Genomic DNA, 13,986 nt, shown 5'->3' with positions numbered 1-13,986 from the left:
CTTTTGCCTTACTGGCTACCAGGACTGATTAGGTCTAAACAAATCCATCACTAGTAGATGGAGCGTTTCATTTAAAATCTATAAAATTCCATGAAATCTGTAATCTCTCTTACTCATAAATATTACAGTTTGTGCATGTGTGTGCATGTGAATAATAAATACATTCCACAGTTGTTAAAAGCTATTGGAAGATATTCTAAATTATTTATTAATATTATTAAAAGGCAGGGGGTGAGGTAGTAGAGAATATAGTTGACATTTCAGACATTTCAGAGCAACTCTCTATAGTAGACTCTCTGCTGGAGCTAGAAGGACGAGAACCTTTTGTAAGAATATAGAAAAACTACGCAGAAGTTCTTCCCCCATTTCCTCAGTCACATTTGTCCTCTAGGGGGCAGTAAAAGTCCTCTCTGATTTAATGGAAATTGCAAAGAAACTCCTGCCTCCTATTAAAACCCATGGTGTACTGTAAAAGTATGTATGTTTCTGAGACAATCGAGTGGGGTACCATTATTTTGGTGGTGGTACAGAACAAAAGCACAGACTTTGCCCTGCAAGGTGGGGTAGAAAATGAAAGGAATATTTTCATCATTGCCAGCTCCAAATCTTAACAGAATGTCACCTGGACAAAGATATGGAACTCTTCACTGTAGCATGCCGCTGTAGCCTGCCACTTGCCGCAGTGAGACATATTTCAATGACAGCAATGTGCTGACCCCTTCCTGTGCACCTCCAACATACTCACACCCCCCACCCTTGGCTGCCCCCTATGCTGCATGCTTCTGCTCTGCTCTTTGCTCACTGTTATTGAGGGTGTGGGGCAGTGAGGTTTTTCCATTGCTGGTGTACAGCTCATTGTCCACCATGGCTTCATTCCCCAGGCTGTCCTCATGGCTCACAGTATGGTGGGGGACAGGCAGAACACTTTCAGATGGGTCCACGAAGGGACGGTACACATCCACCTCGGGGTTCTCTATCTCGGTGTGCGGCTTCATGACCCGATCGTGGGGTAGGGGTGGGGGCGGGGCCTCCACAGGTCCAGTGAAGCTCCGGTAGATGTCCACCTGTGGCCTCCCATGATAACTGTTCATGGGAATGGGGTAGCTGGATTCCTGCAGCAGGTGACCGTACACCATGGTGTCATCAATGGAGGCGTAGATGTGAGACTCATTGTCTGCCCTTGTTTTGGGGAACCGCGGATGTCCTGGCAAATAGGTGTTCCCATTGGGGTTGTAGATAGACACTGCATGAGCCATCTGCCTTTTCTTCTTCCTGCAGCCACAATAAACAAACCAGACGTGCACCACAGTGTTGCAGAGAGCCCAGAAACTTATTCATACTGCTTACTGATACTGATGGGATACGTGTTTTGTTTACATCAACCACCTTGAATCCTGGACTGACAACCACAGTGGACACAAATGTGTCTAAAAAGAAGTTTTTCCTCATGTTATCTTAAGGTGCAGTTGATGCAGAAGGGCGTCAAATGTCAACCCCTTTTCTGCCCGCCTTTCTCACACTGGTAAATAACTAGTAACCCGTGCAAAGGCCAGCTGAAAAACTAGCAGCCGATCACTTACTAGCAGATGGCTACTAACAAAACTAGTGGGTGAAATGACTTCTCCACTCATTTTTTGGGGTTCATGAAGCCTCCCTCCACTGTTGCATTTTCAAATCCCATGCTCACCTGATCACCACGCACACTACGATTAGAATGATGAGCATCAGAAGCAGCAACGCACCAACGGTGCCCAAGATGATGCCTAGGAGGAGGCCTGCAGAGAGGAAGAGAGGAGCATGTATGTCACCATCAACCATCACTGACCAGTCCCTCCTCGTATCCTTAAACGAATGACGGCTCTGTGCCACTACTGAACATGGTAATTACATGTGGGTATGTATGCATGCTTGTACATGTGTTCTTTGTAATACTATGTTAAGGAATGTAAGAGTGTAATATGCAGTGACTGCAGCTGCAAGCATGTCCCTCCCAAAAAGTCCTTCTATGTCCCAAAAACGCATGCAGATAAATGATGCAGGTGAGTGTGGGGCCGATCCTCATCTCCCACAGAGAAACTAAGCAGCTAGGCTGTGGGGGCAGCAGTGAGGAGTAAGTTTTATGGCAGAAGGTTTTTTGTTACATTTTTCATGCTATATCTCATCACAGTACGGCCATTCATGACTCTGGTGCCACACTATTATTAAGGCAACAGTGTATCATTAAAGGTGAATGTTTGCAAGGACTTAAATTAATGAAAAACTGAAACTGAGCTCTGTTGCTATCTCAGTTCCCACCCAATTAGGGGAAATTAAGAAAATAGTTATAATGGTCAAATTTGTTATGGTAGAATCAAAATACATGAAAAACTGTACATACTGCTTAGAATAATTACACTGTGGTTGATACACAGATATAGAAAAATGCATAGCAATAGCAGTAGTGGTGCTCACTGGTGTTCTTCTGAAGGGTGATCTGACTCAGCACGTAGAATTCTCCATACTCAGGTTGGCAGTTGGACATGTTGAGGTAGAAGCTCTCCGGGACGGTCAGCTTGACCTCGGCCTTCTCATCCTCGCGCCGGCTGAACATTTCCTCCTTGGAGCCCAGGGTCTGCACCTTCATGCTGGTGTGACCGTTCCTGCACTTGGGCTGGCTGATGTCGGTGAACAGCAGTTCTGCCTGGTACTCTGGGGGCACCAAGACGAGCCATGAGACCGTTGAGGAGGACTTCATCCCGGCCGGCCAGCCGGGTGTGCCAAGGATTGTCGGGGTGTCCTTTTCAGGGGAGACTGTGAAGATGTACCTCTCTGTGGGTGATACAGGAAACTTGTCAGATGTGTGCAAATGCAGTCACACAGTCACACAAGGGCTACAATCTACAAAGAAAAATGAGAATTCTGTCATAAGTATTAAGACTAAGGTTCTGAAGAGTACTTCTCAAGGGAGTGACCTCCTCGTTCTTGCAGCAAGGACAATGACACCTCAGTTACAAGTCAGTTCTGTTTAATTCCATGACTTCTTTCTTCTTTTTAAGTATTAATTATCACCTTCGAGTATGACATTGTTAATCTTACCGATGATGTTTCTCCACACTTGTTCAATATGCCTTGGATACTATACCTACGTCACTCTTTATCTTGTTCCTTCTTTATGTAGTAGTGCAATTCTACTGTGATCTTCTCTTGTACATACAGTAGAAACAACATGTACGTACATATATTACATTATAAGACATCAGTGCAGCAGTGTATATATTAATACATATAGCACACGCTCTCTCCCACATTTACACAGACACAAACACCTCACTGAAAATAAAAACAAAGGTTTTGCACAAAAATATTTAAACAGAGAATCAGCAAATGCTTGTTTGATATATCTGGCACAACTTCTAGTTGCGCTGGCTGTTTTGGCAGTACCTTTTAATTTCATTGTTTTTTAAGTATACATACATGTGCCTGTTCTACAAATAAGATTAATATAAATGCTAAGTTAAAATTTGTTGTGAAATCTACCTATGTCCTGCCACATTAAAACATCTAAAATACAGAAATACAACTGCACTCAGTCGAAGCCATTTTTAACAAACACAAAAAGATGACACAGTCGATAGGTTTTTAGCTCTCACATTCACTGTGACACTCATGCTTTGAGACTGTTAGAAAGTGTGAGCATCACAGGGAACATGTGAGAGGTGGTAAACCTGCTAATCTCAGCATGGGCAATGTCTGAAAATGAACAGGTAAACACTCTACACTCTCACTCTCTCTTCACAATTTTCACACTGCAAAACAAATTGCCAGTAGGAGCCCTCTTCTGGCCACTCAAATGTCACCTAATCTAAAGTTACCTGCAGGTATCAGCGTTGTGGTGAAAGCTGGGTGTCACGGGTTCAAACTCCCCACAGAATAAAATAATTTTTGACCAAAGTCATTGGAGTTCACCTGTGTTATCCGCACATCACTCCCTCTACCTCGCCCCCAATAATATAACACAAGAGTAAATGAAATTATGAAATGACCAGGGCTACGCAGTAGTGATATATAAAATCATCTAAGAAAGAAGAGGGAATCATATAGTATAACCAAACAATTCTTACTTATTTCAACATCTTTACAAGCATTTTAACTAGTTATACTGTCTAGTGTGGTGTAATTTTGACTGAGTGATGAGTGATGACGATGCTATGCCACAGACTGCCATGCTGTGTGACCCTGTACCTCTAATCTCTTTGCTGAAGGAGATGTTGAAGAAGGGCTTTGAAGCTTTGCTGAGGTCCATGCTGCCTGTTGGGGTAACAGTGATGGAAACACTGCCATGGATCTGGACCTTCTTGATGGGGCCAAGGGGACAGAAGCTTCCAACGGTGACCCCACTGTCCTCAGCAACAGTGAGAGAGACGCTGCTGTTGCACCGCTGGCTGGGCAGTGACTGCCGGAGGCTGCCTGAAGAGGGCAGTAGCTCCACAGTGCCACCATCAGGGGCCTGCAGATGCCAGGTGATTTTGCGTAAGGGCTTGGGCAGGCATGTCTCCAGGGCGGGGACAGCAAGAGGAACCTGGCCCACTGGGCACTTCTCCCACTGCAAACATTCTGAGGGCAAAAGAAGTTACAACAGACATGTAATGAAATCTTTAGCCATATCTAAGCAGGTAATTCTTGTGATAACTTTAACAGAAAGACAGTTAATGGGACGATATTCTTTTTTCCATATAAACTGAAGTCCAATCAACTTATACACTCAGCTCATACCTCACTCTTAACAAGAAATAAAGATGTTTATAAAAAAACAGCAAGTTTTCTTTTGGCAAAGACATGTTTCGTACAGTGGCGGGCTTACTGTGAGTCCAGATGGGAATAAGTTAGTCTCAGTAAAGAGTTGCATGTGATGTGTGGGTTTAAACACACTCAATACAGAAAAGATAGTTACCTATGGTTTTGCTGATGGTTAAATTCAGGTCTTTGCTCAGACAGTCCTGGAAAGAGAGAGTCACCTTCCCAGAAGACACAGTGATCTTCTCTTGGATGACTGAGTCTTGTTTCAACTCGCATTTTGACTTGGCGTCTTTCTCAATGTGGAGCACGAGGCCTTTCTCCTTCTGCAGGTCTACCGTGCAAAACTCTGGAAACGACATGCAAACATGCAGACAGTCAACTACAGACACAGTGAACAAATGCACACACACATGCAGCAAAACACACACATGCTCACACATGTACCGAATTACACATGGTGAACATACATGCATGTCTTGCTTTGGAAATACTGTGCTCCAACTGTAAATCAGGGTCTGAATTACTGTCTGCTCTCTGGGCTTTGAGTTGAACATATCCTCAATTTCTATCTGCTCTATCAGGGAACATGAAAATAACATTTTTATTTGAATCTGTCCATCAAAGGCAGATGGATATATTGAAATGTTCTTAGTGTCATGTCTCTTCAGGGGGAATCCTGTGTGGCTAAGCACTAGCTAAGGCTTGTCACATGCTGCAGAGGAAAGAGGGGGAAGAGCAAATGTGATGCCATCAAGTTAGAGCGGATGTGCTTCCTTACAAGATCTCTGTAAAAGTTTAGGAAAAAAAAAAACCACCCACTGACTCTGTGATGGCTCAACTCTGGGAACTCCCCCAGGACATGAATAGGAGACCTAGGAACTACAATCCTTCACTTAACAGATGAGTCACACCTCTGTGGGCCTTCCGGGATTTGGAGTGTACTCACAAAGCAAAAGTGCAAATCCTCACGTAGTATTCATGACGAGGCAGAACCTAGAGCACTCGGCTGACCACTCTCATATCCATCCTATAAGGGTCATTCCCTTCATGTGCGTCTGGAACATCCAAGACAGCACTTTGTTTGAGGTTTATTTTCCAACTGACATAGAAGGATTGCAGTGAAGTTAAATGCGGACCCATTTTCAGAGAACCGCCCTGGGTGCTCTTTAATGAATTATTTATGACATACTGTATTTAATTTCACTACCTATACACCACTGAGCATATTGTCCATTATTACTGAAACATAGCAAATCACACACCTTGCTCATAGATAAAACAGCAGTGCCCTATCTTAGATTTGAGATTAGAGTATTCTTTTGGTTACTGATCTCATTCTCTGACCATTACATTCAGCACTGCACTTTACTAAGAGACAGGGATAGGGGTTGTTTTGATTTCTTAGTAATTACATCCAGTAAATGTAAAACAATGACTCAACAGTTTTTTTCTTGATATGTGAGGGACACACAAGCAAACAGTTACATGATGATGATGATGATGATGATGATATTTTATTGTCAGACAAGTATGAAATTTTTCTTGCATCACAGCAGCACATTTATGTTGACATGTATTCATTGGGTCAGGAATGTAACTATATAGATACTAAATCAACATTCCACAACAGCACATTTCAGCACTGTTATAAATACCTGGGCGGCTGCCCCTGGCCACAGAGACCTGGAAATGCAGGGACAGGCCTGACGCATTGGTCCCCCTCTCCATCTCGCAGTTCCTCAGGAATAGGGAGAAGTCCCCCTGCCTGCCGCTGGGCTGTGGGTCCTCCAGCTCCTTCACAATGGCGAACTTTCCGGGTCTGTGGTACTCCACCACCGCATCCTTCTTCATGCACTCCGGCTTTGTGTAATTCAGGAAGCGCACAGTTGCAAAGTGCTTTGGCGGGACCTCAAAGTCCCAAGACATCAGGTCATCATCAGGGAAACTGTTGGGGTAGTTGGGAGAGAAGAACTCGGACGCTGATGACCCGTGAGGCAGCGCAACTTCAACTACGGCAAACGCTGTAAAACAAAAAGAGTGGTGTGGGGGTGAGTGTTAAATAAGGGCAAATTGGGGAACCTACATGGAAAGAGCAAAAACTGGGACCTCTCCTGCAAAAAATAAAAAACTCAATACTTGTGCACAGAGACAAATAAACGAGGAGTAAACTATCACACGCAGCTCTGTAAAGTGTGACTTTGTGGAGCACTCCTGGTCAAAGTTCCCATCAGCTACACCTGAGCAATCCCTGTGGCTCACTTTTGATCTCTGGCCCAACGGAGACGTTGTAGACTGCAGGGTCCAACTTCCTCCCCCCCGGCACCTCCAGTAACAGCCTGGCCTTGGAGAGCGCTAGGATGGTGGTGATGGAGCCATTTCGGCAGAAGGTCCCGATGGTGGCTGGCCCGGTTGCCTGGTAAACGGTGAAGGTGTAGGTGTGCTGGTCTGGGCACTTCTCAGATGGTAGGATCTGCTTCATTCCCACCTCAGAGAAGGCCACCTCAAAGGACTGGGAATGATCAGTTTTCAGGTCCCAGGTGAAGGTGCGGTTGAATTCCAGGAAGGGCAAGGATTCCCTCTGGACAATGTCTCTACTGCAGGATTTCTCTGTGCAGGCTGGGGAGGGAGGAGTATGAGTCAATTATGTGTTCAACCATACATTACATAATATACTAATGTGTTTCACAGTGCATCCTGTAAGCTACATTTCTCACAGAGGTACAGTATAGTGCAGTACGAACACTATGCATACATTAGAAAGCATTACATGGTATCACAAGAAAGCAAAAGATTAACACTGTGATTGGCTGATATTTTGCATCATAAGCATATTCCTTAGACCACTCATTTAGCTGTGTCTTTACTCCAACATACTGGAGATGGTGACACAGGAGATCTGAACCCATGCCCCTCTGCTCACCACACCAGTGCCCTAAGCAGTATGTGTCCATGTAGCCACATCTGTGCTGCTGGCGGGAGCTCTCACCAATGTCCACATGGATGTCCACTGTGAAGAGCTGCTCTGGGTGGGAGCATTTAAATTCCACAGTTGTTTTGCGGGTGCCGGTCAGGGTCACCGCCGTGAAGCACTGCTGCTTGGGGCCCTCTATGGTACACACTGTGCAGTTTGACCCCGAAACCCTCCTGCTGATGGTGATGGTGGTCCCCTGGTCAGGAGCAAGGATCAGAGTTCTGCTCTCTGAACAAAGGGAAGAAAAAAACAGCAAAGCTAAGTTGTTCATCATTTCTCTCAGCAAGATTATCAAACATGCCTTGGTCACAATATTGCTGTCACTTGTACCATAACATCCACTCTGTGCAGGCAAAAATACATCTCTCTGAATCACTTCCCTCAGATGACCATTCTGCTTTTCCAATCATTCTCGATGGAAAAACAGATGAGACACTGTGTAGGCTGTAAAGAGGCACCAGGAAATGGAAAGTAGGATTAGATAACACCAACAGCCGAAGGCCTAAAAATGCATCTGCATGCCATTTCACTTGATTGGATGAACACAACTTCAGAAAGATGAGAATATTCTGTGACCACTGCTGAAGATTGTAAAGTGCTGCCTGTCTGTCTGCATTGCATCATTTCAATAAATGACATCTGGCATGGGGAGATTCCCGTGCCATCCTCAAGATTTTCAGAACAAGAGGAGCATTTCTCCAGGCCAGAATTCTACTTTGCAAAATTGTACTTTGGTGTGAAATGAATAGGAATATTTTCATGTATCAGCTGGCATAGCTCAGCGCACTCAGGAAGAAGACTCGAGAAAATGTCCAGGGATTTAGGTGCGATTTTTTAAATATATGCTAGAGTTCACCACTTCTTTCCCTGGGAGTTCTGGCTCAGGCTGGATGATCTTTGGCTGACGCTCTGAAGGAGAACAGACCAGGAGTGCTGGTGCACTGTAATACAAGCAGCTTAAGGGGCACACAGGCCCGTTATCTGCAAAAGCATCAGAAGCTTATTTTTCATTTAGACCTATTCATATATATTATTGCAGTTTAAAATTAATTGTCCTTGAATCATTCCATGCATATCTGAAAATAAATGAGGGGAAAGGGACTGGATATATTAAGCACACATCAAGTGAAGTATGATCTATGAATGCTTGGTATGTCCAGCCTAAACATTTTCCCTTGGTTTTACTTTCTCATAGAACATCAACTGATGACTTTTTAGGACTGATACCTTTCACCTAGTCAATGCCGCTAGCAGCAGAGGTCCATGTGAGTCTCAGAAAATAAACAGGGGCTTCCCTTTATATTTCCACAAAAATTGTGATCTTATCTTTATTTCCACAGAAAAACTGTACTAAACCTGTGGTAAAGCTATCATGCAAGTCTGAACCATGCCAACTGAGTAATGCTGGTTAGTCATGCAAGAGGCGCATTTGCGTAATCAATGACTCTGGAGCTTCCTGGCTGGATAGTAAATCAGACAGACATATTTCTGCAAAATGAAGCAAGAATGAAATAACTACACCTCTGATGCAAATACATATACAGACCTCCTATCTTGACATTAAAACAGAATCTTATCATACCAGCTTATTCAGACTTCCTCAAAGCCATGGCCTGTATGCAAAGGGATTCAAACACAGACCTGTTGTCCAAGTCACATATAACCAAATTGTTACTTGAAAAAACAGAGGATAAGACAACAGGACCAAACCTTGAAGGGGACACAAAGCCATCAACACACACACACACACACACACACACACACACATATTCAGGGGACAATTAGAGATGTTCACCTAGACAGCCTTTAGAATGTAAGGGGGAAACTGAGCATATGGAGAACACCCACATGAAAACATAGTTCATCACACAGACAGAGCCAGACTCAACACCAGAACATGTGAACACTTCAAATCTTTTCCAAGGTTTCATTACCTTATTCCAAATTCAGAAACCAGACTGATGAGACACCTTTACTGAGGTCAACATTCCAGTTTGTCAGCTTTGTTCAAAAACATACTGACGCACAGGAAAATTATGTATATGTGGCTTAATTTAGGATGCACCCCTATTATCCCATTCTACAAAATGAATTACCTCATTTTTCCAGTTTTAAATTATTCAATAATCTTGAAAGTCTTCCACTTTTTCTTCTTCCCCCCAACTGTGTCACATATGAAAAATGAAGTCCTTTCATTTGTAATTTATAATACCATATAATCAAACACGGAACTACCAGCTTTTGACCACATCCCCATTCACTGTGAAGAGCATTTCCAGACATTAACCTATTAGAGAAACAGTCAGAGATGTGAATCCTGGCCTTCAGTGACCACCTGGGCAGCTGACAATTTTGAACTCCCTACCTTAAGATTTCACATCTGCATCCCTGATTGTGGTGGAGTTCATAAAGTTCAGAGGCTTCAGGCCAACCGGCATTCCACAGTTTTTACTAAAAATCGAGAATCTACAAATCAGAGTGTATGTCAAGATGCACACATGGGGCTAATTAACTTCTGCGGATGATTTTTTAATTCTTATTAGCACTGTAGGATATCAAATAATTGCTTCACCCTGATACACTACATTCAAGAATATTGAATGTCTCAGACGATCACAAACCTTATATTAATTGGACAGGAGATCGTGTGTAGTAATCAAACACACACACACACACACACACTACTGTTTCTACAAGACACCAGCAGGACTAAGCATGAGTATGCAACTGTATTCAGACTGAGCCACATCTTCACAACGGATACTGTTATGAAGTACAGTTACAGTTTTTAGCCCATTCCTTCCAACAGTTTTGAATGAGTTACACGCTCTCTCTGTAAACTATCAGTAATGAGTCAAAAACCAATTATGGCTGGTTTTCATATTGAAACGAGTTTTATAATTAAAGCTAAAGTAACTGCACTCTAGCTACAACCATGTAAAGGTTCATTGCCTACAGCAGGGAACCATTACTAACCTCACACAGTGGACACAGAGCATCCACATATTTCTAGTTTCTCTGTTTTCTCCAACCAACAGGTAAGAGGACAAAGCCACAGCAGACACCCACATGGCTGACCTAACAATGAGAAGTAAACACCACAGCACCCCATGATGACATGGGAGGGATTAAAACACTCCTTTCAACGTTTACACTGGAAACAGGGCCTGCCCAAATTAGTCTGTTCTCCAGTGAACTTGGTTACTTTCAGTGACCTGGATTATACACTGCTCTAATGCTTTTCTCCAGCAAACAATATGAGTAGGCATGAATGATTCAACAAATTTAGCCATGGTTTTAAATATTTTCTTTGTCAGCAGGCCAAAGGACTACAGTTGCCATTTACTCCTACATAGCAGATCTACAAAGCTAATGGCCCTTAAGGTTATAGCACCATCTGATACTAGAGAGTGTGGTAACATGATATGCGAAACTATGTCCCCTATTCATAAAGTGTTGAGAAAATAATTCAGGCAGAGCAGTTGTTCTGATTCAGAGGAGCAAAGCTTTATTCTCGTGCCCATACAGGGAGAGTCAACACATGCACGCTGGACAGGCAGTGCAGTCAACTCTGTTATAAAGTTAGAAACATTCCCTTATATAGGGTTTTCCTTTTAGTGCATACATGACTCGGGGGACACACACCCAACGTGACTTCTCTCTTTATCTTTCTGTTTTGACTTTACAGAACCACTCAGAGAGGGTTCTGGTTCGCAGGTGTCCTTGTGGTAAGGCACGGTGACCCAAAGACTACAGGAGCAAGCAGCTAACTATCATTGTGGGAGAGGCCTCTTGCTTATTTCAGCATTGTGCACTATAACATTAGTTATTATAATTATAACAATAGTAGGTTCCCATGAACAACATTCACACTCACAATATTCTTCCACATAAAGCTATTTTGGATATTCCTGATTGGAGATTTGTTAAATAATACTTTTATTGGTTTTTGCCAGGTATGTGTACAAATATACAGTAGGTTCAGTTGTACAAAACGCACACATGACATGCTTGTTGATTGGAGGTGCATTAAGTTAACTCACCAAGTCTCTGTTTGGACACAGTAACACTATGCCAGCAGTACCCTTATACACAAACAAACAAGACATCAGCCCACAAAAAACTATATTTGTGTGACTCTCGATTGCTGTCATTTTTGCAATGGTGACACAAAAACATTTTCATCTGTAAATGAGATCAAAGTCAATGAATCAAATTCAAAGCTTCAGTCTGATTTGAGCAACTCTGTCAGAATGCTCCAGTTTCTGAGCAAAAAAAAGCAATGAGCATCCCGTCCTCAAACAAGAAATGCCAACCGTTGTTGACGCATGCTGTCGAGGTCTTGGCCGCTGTTCGCTGCTCGTTCAGACATGGCATTTTTGTCTGTTTGAAAAGCGCTGCCCAAATTTCGCAGCTCTCATTTCAGAGATTGTAAAATCCAGAAAATACGTGGACTTCAAAATGATCGTATCCCTTACTCACAATCAGTAAATGCTATACATGTTCACTGATATTTTAATAATCTCATTGACTCCAGTACATTATCTCAACACCATAAAAATCTGTGCAGCAGTGGTAAGCACTGTAAGTCTGTAAATAAATAACAATAAAATACCAGGCCATTGAGTTAAACAGCTCATGATCAACAGTTTGCCTTTGAACAGATTCCACTTCCCTTGGGTCGCATTATATGAGAGTCTTAGCAGGGAAATAAAAAGTGATTAATAAAACAGACCCGCTTCCTCAGTAGGCTAGCTGTAACCTCCCAACCTTCTGTGAACACACCACAAACTGAATCTCTTTAATATCTATCCATGTGTTTAGTCTCAAATCTATTTTAATATCAAGTTCTTGGGTCCAAATTTACCACAAGTGTAATAAAGAAAACTGTAAACATATGAGAAACTCAAATTAGTACATACACTACCGTGAGATATTTTCCAATAAACACGCGTACACAACGTCTTACTGACAATTCCCAAATATTAAGGATGTGTAAATAACTATTTGCAAAACGTTTATGTTTAAGGAATAAATAAACGAGCATAGCCTACGTATCATCGCTAAATTTTCTGGGCACTCAATAACCAATATTTTCGAATAGTAATAGGACATTCAACCCTTTTGCATCCTTTAAAAGTTTTCGGTTTCAAACCGGAAATATACTACATTATTTAGCCAAAGCGCAAAGAGTGGCAAGAAAGGTCTGACCACGCGAGCCCACTGTCTAGTATCTGCCGTTGAGTTTTCCTTACCTGAAGTATGCAAAAGCACTGAAAGGACTATTCCGAAAACCTTCAGAGCGCTGTGCGAAATCGAAAATGGCATATTTAATTCCAGATCCCAAGGAGGCACAGTGAAGAAAATCTTCTTGACTCACGAAAATGCAGTGGCACACGTCCAACTCACGGCCTAAGTATTATGCCCGACTACCACAGTCGTATGCCTATGAGACACAGTGGGTTCGTCCAACTTCCTGGTTCGTCGTATTTCGCTTTCAGGTGAAGAGGTGGAGAAGGGCGTGTCTCTTTACCTGCCCGAAGGAGATTGACTAGGCGCTGGCATTGTAAACGTATTAATTCCACCCAGAGAGGTGTTTTCCGCTGAAAAACAGCACTAAAACCATTACATAATTTCTTTAAGAGACACATCTTGAGGAGCAAAGAGAGAGAAGGTCAACGTTGTATGAGACCCACACATTTGAATGAAATCTCCAACGACTACCCTTTCTCGCTTTTGTATTTAGTTAAGTTTTATCTATGACTTTTAGTTTAACTTTTTTAAAATAAGCTTTTTCGGGTGAAAGCATTTGTTAACTCTCTTGTGTATGGTCAATAATGAGTAAAATAGTCAATGCATTTAAGACATCCCTATCTCTCTCAGCAAAAGGCTTTACTGTAACTGTGATGTACTTGGCAAAACAATTTACATTTACATTTACATCTACATTTATTCAATCTGGCCGATGCTTTTATCCATGGTGACTTACAAATGAGGCAGAGTACAACACATGCAAAAAAGCCATACAAGAGTTAACAATATTAGAATTACTGTATAACCAGGGTTCAATAGTTGGCCAGACAAGGTACCAGCTAGCTGCTGGAGATAAAAGTGCATTAAACCATTATTAAACCATAACCAAATAATACAAATTCTATTTTTTAAAATGAAGGCAACAAAGTTTAAGACATAAGAAATTCCTTTAGGTGGTAATGTTTCAGGTTGCAAAACAATTAAGT

General features: G+C 42.4%; 1 protein-coding gene across 1 annotated transcript; it reads right to left on the bottom strand.

Moving 5' to 3' along the window:
- Positions 1 to 231: 231 nt before the first annotated feature.
- Positions 232 to 13,158, bottom strand: cdcp1a (CUB domain containing protein 1a). Its single transcript, XM_036539441.1, has 9 exons — positions 13,003 to 13,158; positions 7,763 to 7,975; positions 7,036 to 7,392; positions 6,432 to 6,797; positions 4,931 to 5,122; positions 4,222 to 4,593; positions 2,452 to 2,808; positions 1,688 to 1,775; positions 232 to 1,272 (listed from the first exon to the last, which is right to left on the bottom strand). The coding sequence occupies exons 1-9, from the start codon at positions 13,073 to 13,075 to the stop codon at positions 768 to 770; spliced, it is 2,523 nt and encodes an 840-aa protein (XP_036395334.1). The 5' UTR covers positions 13,076 to 13,158; the 3' UTR covers positions 232 to 767.
- Between the last annotated feature and the right edge of the window lie 828 nt (positions 13,159 to 13,986).

This window comes from Megalops cyprinoides, chromosome 10, assembly GCF_013368585.1.
Source record: "Megalops cyprinoides isolate fMegCyp1 chromosome 10, fMegCyp1.pri, whole genome shotgun sequence".
Lineage (NCBI taxonomy): Eukaryota > Metazoa > Chordata > Actinopteri > Elopiformes > Megalopidae > Megalops > Megalops cyprinoides.
This window is presented reverse-complemented; position numbering and strand designations above follow the sequence as displayed.